Below are 23,506 nucleotides of genomic sequence, written 5' to 3'. Positions count from 1 at the left end.
GTCTGTTAAAGGCCAAGCTATTCTAGAAAAGTTCTTTACATACTTTCTATAGTATCCAGCAAATCCAAGAAACTGACAAACCTGGTCTGGATTTGTCAATGCTGGCCAATTGACAATCTTGTCAATCTTCCCTGGATCTGGTTTGATACCATCTGCAGAAACAATATGTCCCATATACTTGACTTCACTCTGGAAGAATTTACATTTCTTTGGCAAAAGCTTGAGGCCATTCTCTCTAAGTTTCTTGAAGACAAGTTCCATCCTCTCCAAATGTTGTTTGTAACTGTTAGAGAAAATGATCAAGTCATCGATGTAGATCATACAAATCTTTAGGTGGAGATCACCAAGACAGTCTTCCATCAGACGCTGGTATGTTGCTGGTGAATTGGTAAGGCCAAATCCCATCCTGTTGTATTCATAGAATCCCAGAGGACCAACTGTAAAGGCAGTTCTGGGTTTATGTTCTTCCTCTATTTCCACCTGGTGATAGCCACTCTTCATATCCAAAACACTGAAGATTGTATTTCCAGCTAAAGAGTCAAAGATTTCTTCAATGCGAGGGAGTGCATATGAATCTTTAACAGTTTGTGCATTTGGAAGCCCATAGTCAATGCACATCCGCAAAGAATTATCGGGCTTTCTAGCAATGACAACTGGTGATGCCCAGGGACTATATGATCGCCTGATAACACCACTAGCAAGCAACTGATGAAGATGTTGCTTTACCTCGTTGAACATAGAAGGAGGAATGCATCGGTGCCACATCTTGAAAGGAATTTCATCCAATAAATCAATGCGGTGCTTCACCCTGGGGCAGAATCCAATATCTAAATCACAGGGTGCAATACTGCGAGTGAAACACTCGCCTATGCGAGTGAAATTCTGTTATGGCGATTTAAATTTGCAAAACACTAGCCTTTTGGCGAGTAGATTATTTTTTCAGAATGAAGCTGTCACTGGAACATTTATTTCACTAATCGGTCAGACGAACATTTTGCCCTGTTTGCGGATATCACACTCGGAGCTCTCCGGCCGACTTGACGATCGAGGTGTTCGGAAAGCCTCGTGACACATCGGGGTTTTCCGATTGTAAATGAGTTTTCACACAGCATTGGACCCGCTTCACAGCCAATTTGTTTGCACCTAAAGTTAAGCTAAATGTTACATGGCAGGAATATGCTAAATAAATTTTAAAAAAACGTTCGAGAAAGTTGTTGGTAACGATAGCATATCGTGAACAAAAATAAATAAATAAATAAAATACGTCCTAGTTTCGGTAACTGTAGCCGTCGGTATACTTGTCGGAATCGCGTAACCCAATTAAAAAACGGTTTACAAAGGAAAGTAAAACAAAATGTAGGCCTACTTCATATGTTGCCTGGCGAGTAACAATCTCTAGTTGGCTAGTATTTTTTTTCATTCACTAGCCAGTTGGCGAGTAAATATAAAGTGCTGCTTTGCGCCCTGAATCACCTTTAGAAAAATGTCCTGATATTGGAGAATGAGACTAATGCCTTGCTTCAGCTCCTCTTCAGTAAGTATATCTGAAGACAAAGTCATTTTCTCAAAAATAGACTTCTCATCTTCGGTGATGTCGAATGGAAGATCTTTAATCGTGATTGGTTGAAGTTCACACAGAAGACCTCTCGGTGGTATTACCACTGTCTGGGTAGTGATGTTAGCCACAGGAACATCCATCACAGAGCTACATGTACCCTGAAAACTATAACCCAGAATAGCAGGCGAGACATCCAGTTCTGATATAACTGAATGCTGGGTAGGATGGAGTGCAGCACAAACATTCCTATAAGGAACCTTCCTGTCTAAGTAACCTCTCACAGTTACAGTTTGGTTTGGTGGAATGATGATGTTGCTGGTAGCAGCACTTCACACAAGTCCCAACCTAAACTTGTTACGAGTCAACTCCTTTTCCTGCAAAACAATTGCCCTGAAAGCTAAATAAAAAGAAGTTTGCAGATTGGCACACTGCAGAAAGCGAGTTCCATACTCTTTGCGGCATTCATCAAGAGCTGGTGTCAATATGTTGGTACCAATCAAAACTGGAACATCACTGTTGTACCTGCTATCTGGAACAACTAGCAATAAAGAATGATAAGGAGTTTCTGAAAGAAGACCCTTAAAAATAAGAGTTGCTTCCACATATCCTCGATATGGTAAACTCTCTCCATCGGCACATTCAATGTCCAACAAAGTTTCCAATGGATAAACTGTCAAATGAGAAAGAAACTGTTTGTAAAATGTCTCACTGATAGTGGAAACAGTTGACCCAGTATCAAGGAGACCTCTACAAACATGTCCATCAATGCTAACAGTCACCTCACTAGTATCACCAACAAGACCATCTGGTAAACCATGACGTCTGACAGACATATTATTGCAAACAGGAAAGTTAACATTTTCCTGTTGAAATCGTCTAGAGTGATCTAGTCGTACCCTGCATGCCATCTGGATGTGACCATACTGTAAACACCTATAGCATTGAGGAAGTCTATCCTCAGATGCATAAACAAAATGGTCTGAAGTGGGTGTTGGGGTGGAGGGTGGTGACTTCGAGGAGAAAAAATCTGTTTCAGCCTCATTCAGTTTCTGTTCAAATCGATCCAATTTGGATGAAAGTTGGAGTACCGCCTCTTTTAGTTGTCGAATAACTTCTGAATTGTAGTCCCCCATGATAGATTACTAACAATGGAAGAAAACAACTACCTCCAAACATCAAATAATCCACACTAAATGGCTATCAGGAGAAACAACAACCTCAAGACACATAACTAAAAGTACACTATCTTCCAACAATCTAAACATACCTGAAAATCAATGTACACAAAATAAAAAGAAATGTGAAATGTACAGTGACCAACTAAAAACTACAAATACATTGTAGTTATCTGAGTAGCAAAACCTGAAAACAAAAATTCATTCAAACTTTAGAAACTTGAAAAACAAGCTTCTAAAATAAATTTCTGGGTCAAATATAAAATTTGAACCAAATATATTGCTACCCCATGATTGTGTGGTGTGTGTGTGTGTATTTCAATGTAGCCCAGTGGTACAGCACCCACTCGATGCGTGGTTGGTGTGAGATCGATCTCCGTCGGTGGGCCCATTGGACTATTTCTTGTTCCAGCCAGTGCACCACGACTGGTATATCAAAGGTCGTGGTATGTACTACCCTGTCTGGGATGGTGCATATAAAAGATCCCTTGCTGCTTATTGAAAAGAGTAGCCCATGAAGTGGCGACAGTGGGTTTCCTCTCAATATCTGTGTGGTCCTTAACCATATGTCTGATGCCATATAACCGTAAATAAAATGTGTTGAGTGCGTCGTTAAATAAAACATTTCCTTCCTTCCTTCTAAATTCTTTGACGCGATCCTCTAAACACCGGATCCTGTCTTAATAAATATTAAATATCAGTTCTTTGACGTGATCCGGTTTAAACAGGTTTCATTGTAATTATATTATTTTGTTCATTCATGGCTTCTAGATTGTGGTAGCCCCACTCCCATGGCTAGTGATATTCAATGTTGGGCAAGTAAATAACTACTATTGCCATGCCCGATGGCTAGTGAATTTGTTTTGGTAAAATGTTGCAGTTAAGTCTATTTTGTAAATATGAATAACCTGCCCCAACCCCAACCCCTCAGTGTTAGTGTTTTTAAGAGGGAGCTCTTTAGGTGGCATATCTGATAATTACTATTATTTAGTAAAATTATATTAACTTAAAGTAAAGTAGAGCTAGTGAATTTTTTTATCGTGGCTAGTGAATTTTTAAAATAACTAATGCTATGGCTAGTGGATTTTATAAAAATGCTAGAAGCCCTGGTTCATATTTTCTGTCTTGGAATGTGGGATCTAGGTCAGTCAGGTGCTAGCCTGAATTGCTTTGGACATAGGACAGAACCAAATTAACAGACCCATTGAATTTTATACCCATTTTAACTAGTGCCCCCCTCCCCCATACTAGTTTGTGACATGTACTGTCCTGTGTAAAAGTGCACATATGTAAAGGATTCCTTACTGCTAATAGAGGGGTGGGATTTAGCCCAGTCGGTTGAGTGCTCGCCTGAGGTGCTTGTGTGGTTGTTTCTATCTCCAACCAGTGCACCACAACTGGTCAAAGGCTGTGGTATGTGCTTTCCTGTCTTTGGGGAAAATGCATATGAAAGAAAAATGTCGTGGGTTTCCGTTGATAACTAGTGTCAGAATTATCAAATGTTTGACATCCAATAGCCGCTGATTAATTTATCAATGTGCTCTAGTGGTGTTGTTAAACAGAATTTTTTTTAAGTTTACTGCTAAAGGAAAAATGTAGTGGACTTAAAAAAACTATGTGACAGAATCATTAAATGTGTGATATCCAGTAGCTGATGTTTAATTAATCAATGTGATCTAGTGATGTCCTTAAACAAAACAAACTAAACTGTTCCGTTATATTTTTAGAGAACTTGAGAACTTGTGCAATGGTATTAGTCATTTGTCTTCCAAAATCTCTGACACTGCTAAGTCAACTGATGAACAGAAACAAGACGTGTTCCACACAGATTGCAAAGCTTGGTCTGTGATGGTGGGTATTATTATTAGTCCCTACCGGTCCAACCAGAGAGCACTATAGGTTTCATCTCTGTCCTTCTGTCTGTCTGTCTGTCTGTCTGTCCAACATATAATTTTGAGTTTTCTGGATGTCTTTGTTTTTCACAATACCTTGACATATTGAGCTAACATTTTGTGCATAGTTTTATCATGTTCTGTTACAGATCAAGTTTAACTTTCATGGTGATTTACCAATTTTTTTCACAGAGTTATGGACCTTAAATTTATTGGGCTCGGTAGGGGACATTGGCAGACTGAAATATGTGGTGGAGGGCTGGCAGTACAAATAATCAGAATATGGTATTAGAGGGTCTCCACTGGCTGGACAGAAAGGACACTTGTTAACTGAAAAAAATCCCAGATTGAAATTTTCTTTTTCAGTTGGGACCATGGTTAGGACAGAGTCTGTATACTTATTGATAACATTATTGAGAAATGGAAGCGTTGTACAGATCTGAATTTGGAAACAGCAGGACACAAGGGCACCTGTAAACTGAAAAAGACACTTTAATATTTGTCTGTGTGTGCAAGTGCCCCCCTTTTTCCCTCCACTAGGGTACAGCCCTAATTGTAATTTCTCTTTTAGTTGGACAGAGCCTGTGTACTGATTGATGACATTGTTGAACAATGGAAGAGTTGTACAGATCTCATTTTGGAATTGGCAGGACACAAGGATCACAGTTCGCTTGTATCTCAGGTATGATTCTCTAGATAACACAATCAAAGAATCCTTCATATGTGTCCCATATGGATACATAATGGAGGATTATTTTTCTCCCATCCAGTAGATGAAAAACAAGCATTTGGGGAAAACGTGAAAAAACCTACATTATTTATTTTTTATCTTACAATAAAATAATCATAACCACTGAAAAGATCGTAACCAAAAATGGTTTATGCTAAAAGTATAAACTGAAAATGATAGTATAATTTCATTATGACAGCAGGTTTCCTTCTTTTTATGGAATATAAAAAGCATTTCTTGCGTTATTTTGCCGTTTACGTGACATCACCCAATGTTAATATCAGCTCAAACAATAGAAGTCACGTGGTCATGCAATACCAATTTATTCCACATGCGCTGACGTCATGGAATACTCATGTTTTGTATGGCTAGGGATGGGAGAAAACCTGATCCAAAATGAGCATCATATTTATTTTTATTTTTGTTCTTAATACCAGGAACAAAATACCAAAACTTCATTAATATCAATAAATGAATGAATACTTAACCAAACCCCAACATAAAAAATACACTGGCTCCCGGTTGTTAGCCAGATGTATGAAAAACAACTATTGGTGTCAGAAGCACTATAAAATACTTTTGAAACATTTTATTCATGATAATAAAAATATGATTTAATTATTTTAATCCATTCTTTTTCTTTTGTTTCTGTTATGTGATTACTCACTATGAATGGCACATGAAATTTTCAAATAATTACCAAAAAATTGTTTATTGTTCTTAAAATATTGCTGTTCTAAAATGAGTATAACTGATAATTGTGTTTTGTGTCAGGTTGATATTTTGGTGTCCAACCAGCAGACTATGACTGATCTTCTTACCAGAGCAGCTTCGTTTTTCATGTCAGAAAAGTTGGCTTCTGAGTCTGGTTTAACCTTCCTCCACAAATCAATAGATGACCTTGTGGATGTCACTGGGAAGATTAAAAAACTTTCTAATGAGATGTCAGATTCAGGTAAATTGCTTTAAAAAACAACAACAACGGTTTAAAAATGAACATTTCAGTGCAAATTTTATGTTGTTAGTAAAACTGATCTAGGAATTGTTATAGATTTTATACCCTTAGTAGATATACACATAATACACCTTTCAGGTTAAAATAAAATAAGAGTTAAAGATAGTAGATTATTTTAACCAGTGGGTGTGTGATATGTTTTGTGTGTGAGTGTAATCCGTAATCGATTGTCGCGGAAAATGTTAACTGTAAGTGTTATTCCAGTTTAGATGATGAAATTGATGTAAATATGATGGAGTTGGCTTTTGTACATACATAAAGAAAATGATATGAATTAGTTATTAAAGGTAAAATTAGTGATTTGTAGCATCTATCCCAGTGAACATGACAATAGGTGCATGGTGCTTATAATTCAAATCTTTCTTATGTTCATATGAATCTAACCCATTGTGTAATCAAAAGTTGATTGATTCATGCAAAACAATTACAACCAGAGATCAAAATTCCAACCAATTCCCAACTCTTGTCTCTGTTTGTGTGTCTGTGTAACTGTTTGTGTCTGTCTATGTGTGTCTGTGTCTCTCTGTGTCTCTCTGTGTGTGTCTGTTTTTCTGTGTTTCAGCTTGTTTGTCTGTGTCTCTCTGTGTGTGTGTATGTGACTCTCTATGTGTGTCTGTGTAACTTTGTCTATGTGATTGTGTCTGTCTATGTGTGTCTGTGTCTCTCTGTTGCATCTGTGTCTCTCTCTGTGTGTCTGTGTCTCTCTGTGTGTGTCTGTGTGTGTGTGTGTGTCTGTGTCTCTCTGTATGTGTTTCTCTATGTGTGTCTGTGTGACTGTGTCTGTGTAACTGTGTGTGTGACTGACTGTGTGACTGTGACTGTGTGACTGTGACTGTGTGACTGTGACTGTGTGTGTGTGACTGTGACTGTGTCTGTTTGACTGTGACTGTGTCTGTGACTGTGTCTGTGTCTGTGTGACTGTGTCTGTGTGACTGTGACTGTGTCTGTGTGTCTGTGTGTGTCTGTGTTTCTCTGTGTGTGTCTGTGTCTCTCTGTGTGTGTGTATGTGACTCTCTATGTGTGTCTGTGTAACTTTGTCTATGTGATTGTGTCTGTCTATGTGTGTCTGTGTCTCTCTGTTGCATCTGTGTCTCTCTCTGTGTGTCTGTGTCTCTCTGTGTGTGTCTGTGTCTCTCTCTCTGTGTGTGTGTCTGTGTGACTGTGTCTGTGTGACTGTGACTGTGACTGTGTGACTGTGTCTGTGTGACTGTGTCTGTGTCTGTGTGTGTCTTGTTGCTAAAGTGAAATGTAACAGGATGTAACTTTGTGGTAGAATCAAGACTTGAGGTGTGAGGAGTTGTGTGATCAATCCATTGAATGTTTCACATTCTGCCCAGTCCTTTTTGTTGTCTAGTGCTGGAGCAAATCCTCAAATTCATAAAAAAAATCCGATAGATATTCGGTAAAAAATCATCCTATGTTTATGTAGTTGTTTTCATTTCCCCAGTTTTGGATTTATTGAGTTTTAAATTCCCGTTTGTAAAAGTTTATCATTTCAATAAAACATGCAATGTAAATCTAGATCAGTTTTACTTTCAAGTCGATAGGGTCAACAAAAACATTTGCAGTGAAACTCTTCAGTTTCCATGTGAATAGTTACTTTGTTTTGTTTAATGGCACCACTAGAGAACATCAATTTATTAATCATCGACTATTGGATGTTAAACATTTGGTGAAGTGTATGTATAGTCTAAGAGAAAAAACCTGCTGTATTTTTTCATTAGTAACAAGGGAATATTTATATGCACCATCCCACAGACAGAATAGCACATACCACAGCCTTTGATATACCAGTCGTAGTGCACTGGTTGAAACGAGAAATAGCCCAATGGGGCCACCAACAGGGATCGATCCTAGACCTACTGCACATCAGGTGAGAGCTTTACCACTGGGCTACAAATTACCCCACTATATGAATAGATACGTAATATGTAATATTTGCTGATTAAACAGTATGCTTGATGTGTCGTTAAACAAACCATCATTTGCTTTCAGACAGTGTATTGAGACTTCAGATGTGTCGGCTGTGTCGCGAGTGGGCAGTCGTCATGTTCTGCTCTCAATGTTTCCTCAAGACCGTGTCAGCTCAAATCATAGAGGATGAAGGTTGCAAAATCCTCGGATTCAAGTGGGCACAGATAAATGAGGAGGATATGGCAGAACTCTTTCAAAAGATGGACGAGGAAATGATAAACATTGGAGGTTTACTGGACTGTGTATCTGTAGGGTATGTCAACCAGGCATGGTCGCATTCGTGTTTTCGCTAGCTTGTTTTAGTGTGTTGTGGCACCATGCCTCAGTAGTCTAGTGCCATCTTGCCTTAATCAGCTTGTTTCAGTATGGTGCAGCATCATGCCTCAGTAGTCTAGAGCCATCTTGCCTTAATCAGTGCCATGCTGCCATGAGATTAAACAAGCCTTTTTCACTAATTAATTCTAAAATTGTCTTTGTAAAAACACTCGAATATTTATTACTAATTAATAAAATATGCCTCAGTAGTCTAGCACAATCTTGCCTTAATCAGTGCCATGCTGTCCTGACATTAAACATGACTTTTTCAAATATTAATTCTAATATTTACTTTATAAAAAACTCGGAAAATTATTAATTAATCAAATATCCCTGTTACATACTTATGCCATTCTCTTATTAAAGCAGGCACATTAATTACATTTTTTAATTTTCAATTAATTTTTTGTCTTTAATAATAAAAAAAATGCCCTGAAAATGGTGAAAATGCCCATAAGTGTTTAATCTACCATGCCTTGCCAAATATCTAAGGAAAACACTATGCATGGATTATGTGACTTGAAATATATGCTGTGTGTACATTTGTTAGTTAGCATTAGCTATCATGAGCCATTTTGCAGACATTTTAAATGGTTATTTGTTTAGTTTTTTGGCTCAGTAGCCATAAGTCAATTACCGCTATATAACAAAATATCCATAACAAGTGAAATATGATGATTTTGTAGCTGGTCAAATAAAGTGTTTTTGAGACCAATTATTTTTATGTATTTTAGGCTGTGACCATGTCATTATTTGTAAACTCATGTTTTAGACTATGTTACTGTTTATTTAATGATTGATATGGTCATGCTAAATGCTATATTTCATGTCCACTCAAAACTAAAACTTGATACGTATGCACTATAAACACAATACAAACAGCAATACTATATCATTTTCAATTGAGCATTCACCTATATCTTTTTATTGAAATATTTTTAAAATGTAAAAGAAATGGATAGACTCTAGATATTTTGTGCACACAAATATTTTACTAAATATTACTGTCAGAAGTCTTACACTATAATTTCTTTTTCACATTACCTGTCCTCGAACAACTTGTTTGAGGACAGGTAATGTATCTATAAAAGAGAAAACACCTCAAGTTTTCTCCAAACCTCTTAAAACCCGAATTGCCTCAAAACTCTATGTTTTTCACAGTCCCATTTTAATAATCAATACAGAACTTAACCTCTCTAAACTGGATACCTCTTAAAACTAGACATTTTACTTGGTTCCAAGGGTGTCCAGTATAGAGACGCTTCATTGTACATGTTTTTAAAATTGTCTTTTACAGAAATGATGAGAACAAGTCTCGGTCATTTGAATTGGTTTCTAAACTGACATCAGTGTTGGAGGACATTCAGACATGTGTTCAGGAAAATAGTCCACTTTCTGACATGCCCCCAATTCTCAAGTTACGAAAGAATGTCCTTCTTGCACAGTGGATCATGAAAGTAATTTTCTTCTTTTATCTGTGAAATTTTTATTATGTAAGAAATGTTTTCCATTCTTTGTGAATTTACCAATGTAAGCCTATAACAGTTACAAACTGAATGGATTGTACAAATTACCTTATTATAATAGTGGATTATAGATGTAAATTTCCTATTTTACTGTTGGTTTGACAAATAGTCAAATAGTCAAATGTTCGGCATCATTTTGCTCATTTTATAATTAAATGTCTGTTACATTCATTACAATTTAACGTCATGTATTTGTTAATTTCTCGATGAACATAAAAATAATGTCATCAAGGAACATCAAACCTGATGACGTCACTTTGTATTGGTAGTTTGTCTTATTGTTCAAAAACCCCAAAAATAATACAAGATAAAATATGAATTTTAGCGTTATTATTAGTAAGTATGTTTCAAATTTAATTATAAGAATTGTCTGTTATTATCTTCTTCTTTTTTATACCGGCCTTGGTGGCGTCGTGGTAGGCCATCGGTCTATAGGCTGGTAGGTACTGGGTTCGGATCCCAGTCGAGGCATGGGATTTTTAATCCAGATACCGACTCCAAACACTGAGTGAGTGCTCCGTAAGGCTCAGTGGGTAGGCGTAAACCACTTGCACCGACCAGTGATCCATAACTGGTTCAACAAAGGCCATGGTTTGTGCTATCCTGCCTGTGGGAAGCGCAAATAAAAGGTCTCTTGCTGCTAATCAGAAGAGTAGCCCATGTAGTGGCGACAGCAGGTTTCCTCTAAAAAATCTGTGTGGTCCTTAACCATATGTCTGATGCCATATAACCATAAATAAAATGTGTTGAGTGCGTCGTTAAATAAAACATTTCTTTCTTTCTTTCTTTTTTTTATGTTCATCTGGGTATGAAATGTTTTTTATATGCAAATGTATGTGTGAATTGCTTCGCTGATTCACACAGTTTGTGGCTTCTTATTATTTTTGTTTGTACCCAGATGAACTTAAAAGAAATAACAGACAGTCCTTAAATGCTTGAGTTTGTTTTGTTTGTGAGTTTGTGCTGCAAACCTTGAATAGTCCATTACACAAAGTTCTGCCTGGAAATTTATGTGTGGTAGAAATATAACATGCCAAAGACATTGTTAGTGAAGCCTGTAGTGTGAAGTTGATAACATCATTACACTAACTGTACATAGTGTTATAAGTAGTAGTTTATTTACAGTTATATGGCGTCAGACATATGGTTAAGGACCACACAGATATAGAGAGAGGAAACCTGCTGTCGCCACTTCATGGGTTACTCTTTTTGATTAACAGTAAGGGATCTTTTATATGCATCATCCCACAGACAGGATAGTACATACCATGGCCTTTGTTACACCATTTGTGGAGAACTGGCTGGAATGAGAAACAGCCCAGTGAGTCCACCCACGGGGATCGATCCTAGACCGACCGTGCATCAAGCGAATGCTTTACCACTGGGGTACATCCCGCCCCCTCCCTATCCCAACCAGTGCCCAATGTCTGGTATATCAAAGGCTGTGGTATATATAGCAGGTTTCCTCCAGGACTTTATGTAGCAAATGAGCAAATGTTTGAGATCCAATATATAGCCAATGATTAATAACGTTGTTTAGTGGTGTTTTGAAACAAAACAAACTTTATTTGACTTTACGTTCAAGTATCAAACCCTGAAATTAAGAAAATGTCCATGGCAAAAACACATGCCATTGAAAAAACCCTGAATATAGTCCATGGCAAAAAAACACCATGCCACTGAAAACCCCCTGAATATAGTCCATGGCAAAAAAACACCATGCCATTGAAAAAACCCTGAATATAGTCCATGGCAAAAAAACACCATGCCATTGAAAAAACCCTGAATATAGTCCATGGCAAAAAAACACCATGCCATTGAAAACCCCCTGAATATAGTCCATGGCAAAAAAACACCATGCCATTGAAAACCCCCTGAATATAGTCCATGGCAAAAAAACACCATGCCATTGAAAAACCCTGAATATAGTCCATGGCAAAAAAACACCATGCCATTGAAAACCCCCTGAATATAGTCCATATGGCCAAAAAACACCATGCCATTGAAAAAACCCTGAATATAGTCCATGGCAAAAAAACACCATGCCATTGAAAACCCCCTGAATATAGTCCATGGCAAAAAAACACCATGCCATTGAAAAAACCCTGAATATAGTCCATGGCAAAAAAACACCATGCCATTGAAAACCCCCTGAATATAGTCCATGGTAAAAAAAAACACCATGCCATTGAAAAACCCCTGAATATAGTCCATGGCAAAAAAACACCATGCCATTGAAAACCCCCTGAATATAGTCCATATGGCAAAAAAACACCATGCCATTGAAAACCCCCTGAATATAATCCATGGCAAAAAAACCCACCATGCCATTGAAAAAACCCTGAATATAGTCCATGGCAAAAAAACACCATGCCATTGAAAAACCCCTGAATATAGTCCATGGTAAAAAAAAAACACCACCATGCCATTGAAAAACCCCTGAATATAGTCCATGACAAAAAAACACCATGCCATTGAAAAAACCCTGAATATAGTCCCTGGCAAAAAAGTGCTGTGGAGAATTATAGCCCCCACGGCATTGCCAATTACCACGGACATTTGCAGTTATAGATGGACTTGTAACTGTTGACAAGCTGCTAGTTTGCAATTATAGTGAGATTTACATCATTTAGCTTAGTGATAGAATATTCACCTGAGTTGGAAAGAATCTACAGGAACACCTTTGTTTATTATCATTACAACTAGACTATAAAAAAAATGGGATGTTCTGTCTTTTCTGTGGGGAAATGCACATTAAAGACCAACATTTTTCAGAGGTTTATATATCTAATAATTATTTCTGTTTGAGATTAATGCTTTAATTATTTCTAGGTTATTGAAGCCAGAGAGATGATCAAGGTAGAAACAAAGGACTTTCTTGAAGTACTTGATCATTTTGAGACGAGCGCCATTGATATGAATATGGTACATGATGGTATGTATAATGAATATAGTCATAAAATCATAACATTGAGACTTTAGTGTGAAATCTTTTTATTTTAGAATATGAACCTTTAAACTATTTAATTTTGTTATACTTTTAAAAAAAAAAAATTCAATAAGCATTTTTGAGCTCTCATGTGTGGGTGGGGTGTGAGTGATGATTGCAGTGAAATGTTAGCTTTCTATATTCTGTCATTAGTATTTCAGTTGGTGGAAAGTGTATTTATTATTTAACTAAAATTTTGAAATATACTGGTACATAGAGCTAGATGTTTGTCAAATATATCTGTCTGCCAGTTTTAACTATCTTGAAGTATTGATTAAAATTCATGAAAACAGTTTTTGTATTATTATGAATGTTCTAATAACTGGAACAATCTTTTTTTTAATTAAGACTGAACATTTACAATTGCTAGAATATTATAGCATCATAGACAAAATAACTTAAAGCTTAACCCAACTGACAAAATCAATATTTTGAGTTGTCTTATTTCAAAATGGTCCAGTGTCATTTTAAAACTGCTCCAATAACAAAATAATCTTTTGTGGTATTGTAAAACCAATCTAGTTTTTGTAAGCAATATTTTATCTTATTTTTAACACTTGTAGATTCTTCTGATGAATTTAGGCTGTCAGAATTTAAAGATCATTTGAATCAGATGAAAAACAATATGTTAGCCATTCAGAAGAAAGTTTTGCTGGCAATCAAGATTTGCCCCAATCTTGTCAAGAGAAATCTGATTGGTCGCTATCTCAATGAACTTACATCACTGACATCAGAATTGGTGACCGGATGGAATTCATTGGCTACGTCAGGTAATGTTCTTGTTACAGACACCTGTCTAGTATTTTGTTAGGCCATGACCTATAGGATGAAACTGAAATGGAATTTTAGTTTAAAGTTAAAAGTTTGTTTTGTGTAATGAAACCACTAGAGCACATCAATGTTTTAATCATCATCGGCTGTTGGATGTCAAACATTTGGTAATTCTGACATAAAGTCTTAGAGAGGAAACCCGCTACAGTTTTCCATTGGGAACCAGGGTTCTTTTATATGCACCATCCTCCAAACAGGATAGCACATACCACGACCTTTGATATACCAGTCGTGGTGCACTGGCCGGAACATGAAATAGCCTAGTGGGCCCACCAATGGGGATCAATCCCAAATCGACCACACATCTATCGAGCCCTTTATAACTGGACTACCCGGGACAGAAAAACAAATGAGTCCATAGAGGACAATCACTGAGTCTTGAACTTACAGTAGTCTTGATTTTTACAATACTCAACCACGTACCAGTCATTTTTTTAGTCCCCTTCTGATCCAACCAGAGGGGACTATAGGTTTCATCTCCGTCCGTCTGTCCCACATATAGTTTTCCAGATGTTCTTTTACACAATGCCTTGAGATATTGAGCTGAAATTTTGTGTACAGCTTTATCATGTACTGTTACAGATTTACCCATTTTTCACAGAGTTATGGCCTTGAACTTAGGAGATATGAATCTTTTGTTTGCAATTCCAGAAGATATTTAGATGAAATTTTGTGTATTGCTTTATCACGTACTGTTACAGAGTAAAGTTTAACTTTTTAACCCATTTTTCACAGAGTTATGGCCCTTGGAATTTCGAAGATATGAACATTTGTTGCGCCCATTAGAGCACATGTATTGCTTTATTAGCAGTACTTTCAGAATGCTTGTTACATGTGTGATAAATTTTGACTTGGTCAGACATTTTTACATAAAATAACAATTTAGATATTAAAGAAAAAAGTTTGACACTAATTTATATCTCTGTCTGTGATTAAGGTGAGAATTTGAGAACTGGTCACATGGACCCAGAAGTATCCCAATTGAAGCTGGAATGGGCTGCAAAAATAAAAAGACTGACACTGACATTGAAAAATATGCCTGATATCAGGGCCAGCTTGGTTCCAGGTATGATATCAGTGATTTGGACTGATTTAATTGTTTTAATTATATTTTAACACTGTCATTCTCTGTAGACTTTTTTGCACGGTCAATATTTGCACTAAAACCAAAAAACATACACCATCTCCCCCCCCCCCCCCCCCCCCCCCCCACCAAAAGCCCCCTGTTTTTTATGGTTTATCTGGTTGCACAAATTGTTATAGGTTTAGAATTTTAAGATAATGTCCATTAACATGTTGCTTTTAAAGTTACAATAAATTATTTGAAAGGTTTAACAGATATTTTTTACCCTTTTTGAGTATATATGTTTATTGATATAATAAATAGATTTTGTTGACTTCATAAATTCATAACTTGGATACACTGATACCAGTTTTCTTAGCATGTATATATAGAGAATAACTGGTTACTGTCTTAAGATATCGGCTCTATCTTGCGAAGGTTAGAATGGTAAATGGCTCATTCGAACGTAGCAGGATAAGGCCGATATCTTAAGACAGTAACCAGCTATTTTCTTAACTTCACCATTTTCCAGAGCAGTATGTCCACACGTATTGAATGCCTTGTCACCTACAATATTCCTACACCAAAACTAAATAATTCTTAAATAACAACAATTTATTTCTTATTTTTAAAATAAAAATTGTCTTCAAAACATTTTTAAAAATCCAAACAAATCAATTGGAAAGTAAAGAATAAGTAACATTCAACAATAACATCCAACAATACACCATTCCTTTACTGATCATAACTAGTGTAAAAGTAGATCCGTCCTAAAAAACTATATTTTCGATCAGTGACCAAAAATATAGAAATTTATCTAGTTGTCTTATCCCGACATTACATATAGTGACTGCAGAATAAAACATAATGGACCGAATTTACAAAGCCTGTTTTTCTAAAACACAGATGTTTAAGCATTGTAGATGTATGTAGTTACACGAATGTAAGTCATAAACCGGCTTTGTAAATTCGGTCCAATATCTTTCTTTTACTTCAATTTCTTTCTTTCTTTTATGTCAAGAAATCAAGAAACTAATAAACAGTCTTCTAGTTCAACCCACTGAACATCCTGAGAACAAAAAGCCTGTAACAAAAACATCTACAAGTGGTAAAAGTGACAGCCGGTTGAACTTACAGAAAAGGGAAGACAACTCACCTGACTTAAACAGTAACCAAAATTGGAAGATCACAAGCAATTTGTCTTGTACAGCAGTACGTTTTCGGCTGGGTTATTTGGCAGTAAATAAATCAAGTAGACAAATTTTAAGCATTTCAATATCAAAAATTGAAAAATATTTGAATTTATTTCAGTTTAAAGCTTAGAAAACTTAGATACCAAATTTTTCTCTCTCTTATTTTAAAGGCTCAAAATAAAGAAGAAGAAGGGTTTAAGATTATTGAGAAATAATTAAATTTTTCAAACATTTTAAAAAATTGGAATAAATAATATTTATAATATTTTAAAAATTTATTGATTTTTACATTTGTTTTACGTACCTGAACCTCTTTTGGGTATAGGCATGTAAATAAAATAACAGTAACAGTAACATTCGTTTTGTTAGAAATTTCATTTTAAAAAAAACATATTTGGATTTATTTCACTTTAAAGCTTAGAAAAGTTAGATTAAAAAAAAAAATCATATTTTAAAGGCTCAAAATTAAGAAGAAAGATTTAAGATTATTGGGAAATAATTAAATCTTTGAAACATTTTTAAAAATTGGAATAAATAATATTTATAATATTTCCAAAATGTAATAATTTTTATGTTTGTTTTGTTGAAAAATTTATAATCTTGTGATTATAAAAAGCAATTCAAATACATTTTAGGAAGAAAGATTTAAAATGATTGAGAAATAATTCAACCTTTGAAACATTTTTAAAAATTGGAATAAATATTATTTATATTTTCAAAATGTAATAATTTTTACGTTTGTTTTGTAAAAAAATTAGTAATCTTGTGATTGTAAAAAGAAATTCAAATACATTTTCATAATTATATGTTATTTTTTTATCCTAAAGACCAGGTACACCCTACTATACCAAGACCCTGATTACCTCCCCTGGGCTGATGATAGTAATGCTGTTGTTAAACTAGCAAGACGAATCGCCGAAGACATGCTTACAATTGAGCATTTCAGCAGAAGTGGACAGTTTGATACTGCTGTGAGTACATACTCTCATTGTTACTGAGGAGGGGGGGGGGATCGGGATGTAGCCCAGTGGTAAAGCATTCGCTTGATGCGTGGTCAGTTTGGGATCAATGCCTGTCGGGGGCTTTTTCTCATTCTAGTCAATGAACCACAACTGGTATATCTAAGGTATGTGCAGTCCTGTCTGTGGGATAGTAGATATTAAAGATCCCTTGCTGCTAATGGTAAAATGTTGCAGGTTTCCTCTCTAAGACTATATGTCAAAATTACCACGTTTGACAGTCAATAGCCGATGATGAATAAATCAATGTGCTCTAGTAGTGTCGTTAAATAAAAACAAAGTTACAGTCAAAAAAAAAAGTTTGGTTTTAAGAGGTATCTAGATTAGAGGTTCTGGGCTTTATTGATGCCTATGGCGTGGTTGGTCCAGGATCGATTCCTGTCGGTGGGCCCATTGGGTTATTTCTCATTCCAAACAATGCACCACGACTGGTATATCAAAGGTTGTGGTATGTGCTGTCCTATCTCTGAGATGGTGCATATAAAAGATCCCTTGCTACTAATGGAAAAATCTAGTGAGTTTCCTCTCTATGACTGTCAAAATTACCATATGTTTGACATGCAATAACGGATGATTAATAAATTAATGTGCTCTAGTGGTGTCATGAAACGAAACAAACTTTAAACTTTATTGATGTTACAAAAGGACTTTGAAAACCATCCAATTTTGAGGGAATTCCAGTTTACTGAGAGTCCAGTTTTGATAGTTTACAGTTTAAAAATGCTTTATTGGTCTGACATAAGAGTCTTAACAAGAAAGACATCTTGAATATTTTATGACGCAATTTTTCAAAACACTTGCTAGAATTATGAATGTATGGAATTTGTGTAGCAAAACTGGAAAAAAAGTATAGTTTGCAGCTATTCTTGTAGGATGCAGGATAAACAAAATAACTGAATACTGCTTAAAGATAACAGCTTCATCCTGCTCAGATCAAATGGCTGGATAAAAACCAATATTTTAAAACAGTAAAAAAATTATCTCTGCAAAAGAGAACATTTTAAATTTTTTTTTTCAAGGGTATTAACAGACTGTTTGAAAAAGCTCAGGCTGTGGCGGAAAATGGATCAAGGATGGGGAGATTTTTCAAGGTGCTAATGGATTACAGTGAAAACAGGTAGATGTTCTAATTTGTTAAGGGAGACATTTACCATAGTTTGACACCCAATAGCCGATGTATTTCTCGTGCAGGGGTGTCACTAAATATTCATTCATTCATTTGTTAAGGGAGATTGTACCATGCTTGCTTTGTTTTCCCATTGGAAAATGTGTGCGATAAATGTGTAAAACTGCATACTTTTGACACCCCCCCCCCCCCCCCATCTCTCACTGCACCAAATTTCTTTATCGTGTTATGTAATGTCACTTAGGGATATGGTACAAGTCAGTTACCACATAAACATACTCATGGTAGGTGTGGTTATTTGCACACTTTCAGTGTTATGACCGACAGCAGATAGACCCTTGTGTTCTACTCAAGATTATCGGCTGTCATTGTTAACATTGAAACAGTGCAAATAACCATGCATACCATGAGCACGTTTATGTGGTAACTTTATCTTATTAGGCCAATCTTTGATTAAACCTGACAGCAACATAAATTCATGTTACATTTGTTGGTGAATAGAGACATTGCCATGATTGGGATTTTTTTCCCATTCCAGCCAGTTGATGTAATGTAGCTCAGTGGTAGAGTTCTCAGTTTAAGTGCAGTTTTTTATAGGAATGATTGTCTTTGGTTAGCCAGTAAAGATTTTTAAGTATTTGTCAGTGCCCCATTACTGATACACCAAAGACCATAATATGTTGTCCTGTCTGTGGGAAAGTACATATAAAAGGACGGATTGGCCATGTGCTCCGAAAAGAAGACACATCTATCACCAGAACTGCAGTGCGCTGGACCCCTAAAGGGAAAAGAAAGAGAGGTCGTCCGAAAACAACATGGCGCCAAACAGTGGAAATAGAGATGAAGGAGACAGGACACAGTTGGGGCACCATCAAGAGATTGGCAAGGGATAGACCGGTGTGGAGGAACTTCGTCGCTGCCCTAAATGCTACTAGGCATGACAGGAAATGATGATGATGATGACCTTCTAATTGGATTTCTTTTCTCATTTATCTAGACTAAGTGTCATAATTGCTATACATGTTAAATACAGTACTCAACAGGTTATTCTCAATAATGTCTTCAAGTGTTGTCAAATAATATTTTTTTCTTGCTAAATTTACAGTTTAGTGGGTGAACTAATGAACCGAACTGAACTGATAGCCACATACTCCTCTCAACTCCAGATGATAACTAATGGACTGAAAAATTCAGCAAGATCATCTCAAGTAAATCACTTTTCTTTATCTGGTGTGAATAATGTTGACAGTTTAAAGCCCATACAAAATTTAAGTTCATAACATATACAATGTATACATGTATGTAATTTGCCGGTTCTTCTTTGCCATGGATGTAGTAGTTACAGCAGCTGATCCAGAAAATCCATTGGGTGGGGTGGGGGGTGGGGGGGGGGGGGCACAATGGCATGTGGCTGAAAGCCACAAATGTTCCCAAAAGGATTCCTCGGATTCTCCATTGTAAAAAAAAAAGAAAAAATTACATAAAAATATAACTCGCAAAATATATGGAGGGGGCCTCCTGGGACACCCTTATATCTGCCACTGAGTTATGTCCATATGTACATTAGAACAGTTTAACATTCCATTTTATTATGTAGCTGCAATTCTGTAGACCTCATAACACTACCGTAAATGTTTTGTTAAATATCTGTGGCATTTACCTAGCAAAAAAAGTGGCTTCTTTAGTTTAAATGTACTTGTTTGTCTTGCCTTTGCGAATTAAATAAAAATGTCAAAATCTGGATAACGTTTATTCATATTTGAATTATTACCATACAGCTATATAGGGTTCCAAATAAATATATTATGTATTTTTACATGGATTATTACTACTACTACTACTACTACTACTACTGTTACTACTATTGTGATTATAAATATGGAAATACAGTGTGAATAGATTTAAGACTGCTCATTTAGCCCTTATGTCTCCATTGTTTTTGTCCGTATGCAACAATTTGCTCCAGGACTTAGAGGGTGTGTGTGTGTTAACAGTTGATCCCCCTGACCCTCACCCGTGCTTATGAAATTAAAGTGTTGTCACTGAAAGCAACCAGAAGGGTCTTTACCACCATTACCATCAAGACAAAATTGGAATAAAAATTAATTATACATTGTAGTATTTGTATTTCAAGAATGGAATAAAATTAATTATACATTGTAGTATTTGTATTTCAAGAATGGAATAAAATTAATTATACATTGTAGTATTTGTATTTCATGAATGGAATAAAATTAATTATACATTGTAGTATTTCTATTTCAAGAATGGAATAAAATTAATTATACATTGTAGTATTTGTTTGTATTTCATTAATGAAATAAAATTAATTATACATTGTAGTATTTGTATTTTATTAATGGAATAAAATTAATTGTACATTGTAGTATTTGCATTTCAAGAATGGAATAAAATTAATTATACAATGTAGTATTTGTATTTCATGGATGGAATAAAATTAATTATACAATGTAGTATTTGTATTTCATGGATGGAATAAAATTAATTATACAATGTAGTATTTGTATTTCATGGATGGAATAAAATTAATTATACATTGTAGTATTTGTATTTTATGAATGTTTGTTTTAGACCGTGCTGATACTGCTTCAAAACAGCAAGAACTTGGTGGGAGCAATTCTAGATGCGTTTGTAGCTGCAGAAGTCGTCTGTATAAAGGTATTCACAGGTTTTACTGGCGTTCTGATAATCAGTCATAATTAAAACGTGATTGGTTGGGTTGTTGTGATGGATGATCATTTATGAAAGTCATAATCAATTGTTATATATTAAAGATATGCTGAAATGCATGTGTTATCTGCTGAGGGTTTGTGGTTATTTTCATGTGTACATAAACAAATACTGATCAGATATTTGTGTAGGGTGTGTCCCAGTAACCATGACAACAGGTGTATAGTCTTAATAAAGGAAGGAAGGAAATGTTTTATTTAACGACACACTCAACACATTGCACTCAACACATTTTATTTACGGTTATATGGCATCAGACATATGGTTAAGGACCACACAGATATTGAGAGAGGAAACCCACTGTCACCACTTCATGGGCTACTCTTTCCGATTAACAGCAAGGGATCTTTTATATGCACCATCCCACAGACAGGATAGCACATACTTTGTTACATCAGTTGTGGAGCACTGGCTGGAACGAGAAATAGCCCAATAGGCCCACCGATGGGGATCGATCCCACACCGACCGCTCATTGAACGAACGCTGTACCACTGGGCTACGTCCCGCCCCAGTCTTAATAATTCATATCCATCCTAAATTTTATATATTGTAAACGATTGTGGAAACAAATTTTTATCAGCTGATGCAGACAGTCTGACTGATTTTAACTGATAATTGATTATGAAATTCCAGCTTATTCTCAACACCGAGTTTATCTGTGTTATGTACAAACTGTATACGATATAGAAGCATGGTGTTTGTTTATTTCTCTCTTTTTTTTCTTTTCATGTCAAAGGGACTTCAGAAGCCAGTTCCTGATATCTGTTCAGAAGATGAGAGTATCCTTGACCTTGTGACCCAGTGGCAGCAGACATTACTGAAATTCCAGGCCAAAGAAAACAGTCGAGCTCCAATTGATGAACTGGGCCTTCGACGTGTTGATCAGCAGTGTTCTCCATCATTGACCGATGTGTTAAAAATACCATCATAACTCATTGACTAATCCTTGACCGATGTGTTAAAAATACCATCATCACTCATTGACTAATCGTAGACCGGTGTGTTAAAAATACCATCATCACTCATTGACTAATCCTTGACCAATGTGTTAAAAATACCATCATCACTCATTGACTAATCCTTGACCAATGTGTTAAAAATACCATCATCACTCATTGACTAATCGTAGACCAATGTGTTAAAAATACCATCATCACTCATTGACTAATCGTAGACCGGTGTGTTAAAAATACCATCATCACTCATTGACTAATCGTAGACCGGTGTGTTAAAAATACCATCATCACTCATTGACTAATCGTAGACCGGTGTGTTAAAAATACCATCATCACTCATTGACTAAAACTAATCCGTGACTGATGTGTTAAAAATACCATCATCACTCATTGATTAATCGTAGACCGGTGTGTTAAAAATACCATCATCACTCATTGACTAATCCTTGACCAATGTGTTAAAAATACCATCATCACTCATTGACTAATCCTTGACCAATGTGTTAAAAATACCATCATCACTCATTGACTAATCATAGACCGGTGTGTTAAAAATAACATCATCACTCATTGACTAATCGTAGACCAATGTGTTAAAAATACCATCATCACTCATTGACTAATCGTAGATCAATGTGTTAAAAATACCATCATCACTCATTGACTAATCGTAGACCGGTGTGTTAAAAGTACCATCATCACTCATTGACTAATCCTTGACCAATGTGTTAAAAATACCATCATCACTCATTGATTAAATCTAATCCTAGACTGATGTGTTAAAAGTACCATCATCACTGATTGACTGATTATAGACCAATGTGTTAGCAATACCATCGTCACTAATTGATGAAACTTATTTATTTGTGCAATAGATGACTATGCTGACTGATCTATTTTGTCAGTTGGAAGTTACAAAAAATATTCTAGTCTTGGTGCAGGATGTACAAATGTAGCTCAGTAAAAAGTGATAGGTTTCCTCTCTGTCTCTCTCTCTCTCTCTCTCTCTCTCTCTCTCTCTCTCTCTCTCTCTCTCTCTCTCTCTCTCTCTCTCTCTCTCTCTCTCTCTCTCTCTCTCTCTCTCTCTGTGTTTCAGTTCTAATCATCTTTCCTTGATTATTTTTTTTTATTTGACTACTATTCTGAAACTTGTTTAATAATACCGGCGTCGTGGTTAGCCATCGGTCTACAGGCTGGTAGGTACTGGGTTCGGATCCCAGTCGAGGCATGGGTTTTTTAATCCAGATACCGACTCCAAACCCTGAGTGAGTGCTCCGCAAGGCTCAGTGGGTAGGTGTAAACCACTTCCACCGACCAGTGATCCATAACTGGTTCAACAAAGGCCATGGTTTGTGTTATCCTGCCTGTGGGAAGCGCAAATAAAAGATCCCT

The 23,506-nt window shown here is 36.0% G+C and overlaps 1 protein-coding gene across 1 annotated transcript in view; it reads left to right on the top strand.

The window, feature by feature from the left end:
* Positions 1–23,161, top strand: part of LOC121369820 — a 62,148-nt gene extending 38,987 nt beyond the window's left edge. Inside the window, exons 17-30 of the mRNA XM_041494894.1 lie at positions 4,461–4,584; positions 5,197–5,307; positions 6,130–6,310; positions 8,366–8,597; positions 9,957–10,116; positions 13,018–13,120; positions 13,738–13,944; positions 14,943–15,071; positions 16,090–16,280; positions 17,089–17,232; positions 18,300–18,397; positions 19,512–19,614; positions 20,999–21,085; positions 21,895–23,161. Coding sequence (XP_041350828.1) covers positions 4,461–4,584; positions 5,197–5,307; positions 6,130–6,310; positions 8,366–8,597; positions 9,957–10,116; positions 13,018–13,120; positions 13,738–13,944; positions 14,943–15,071; positions 16,090–16,280; positions 17,089–17,232; positions 18,300–18,397; positions 19,512–19,614; positions 20,999–21,085; positions 21,895–22,089 — 2,065 coding nt within the window. The 3' untranslated portion in view covers positions 22,090–23,161. The remainder of the gene's footprint in view (positions 1–4,460; positions 4,585–5,196; positions 5,308–6,129; positions 6,311–8,365; positions 8,598–9,956; positions 10,117–13,017; positions 13,121–13,737; positions 13,945–14,942; positions 15,072–16,089; positions 16,281–17,088; positions 17,233–18,299; positions 18,398–19,511; positions 19,615–20,998; positions 21,086–21,894) is intronic.
* The last annotated feature ends 345 nt before the right edge of the window (positions 23,162–23,506 follow it).

The sequence above is a fragment of the Gigantopelta aegis genome, chromosome 4 (genome assembly GCF_016097555.1).
Source record: "Gigantopelta aegis isolate Gae_Host chromosome 4, Gae_host_genome, whole genome shotgun sequence".
Taxonomy (NCBI): domain Eukaryota; kingdom Metazoa; phylum Mollusca; class Gastropoda; order Neomphalida; family Peltospiridae; genus Gigantopelta; species Gigantopelta aegis.
This window is presented reverse-complemented; position numbering and strand designations above follow the sequence as displayed.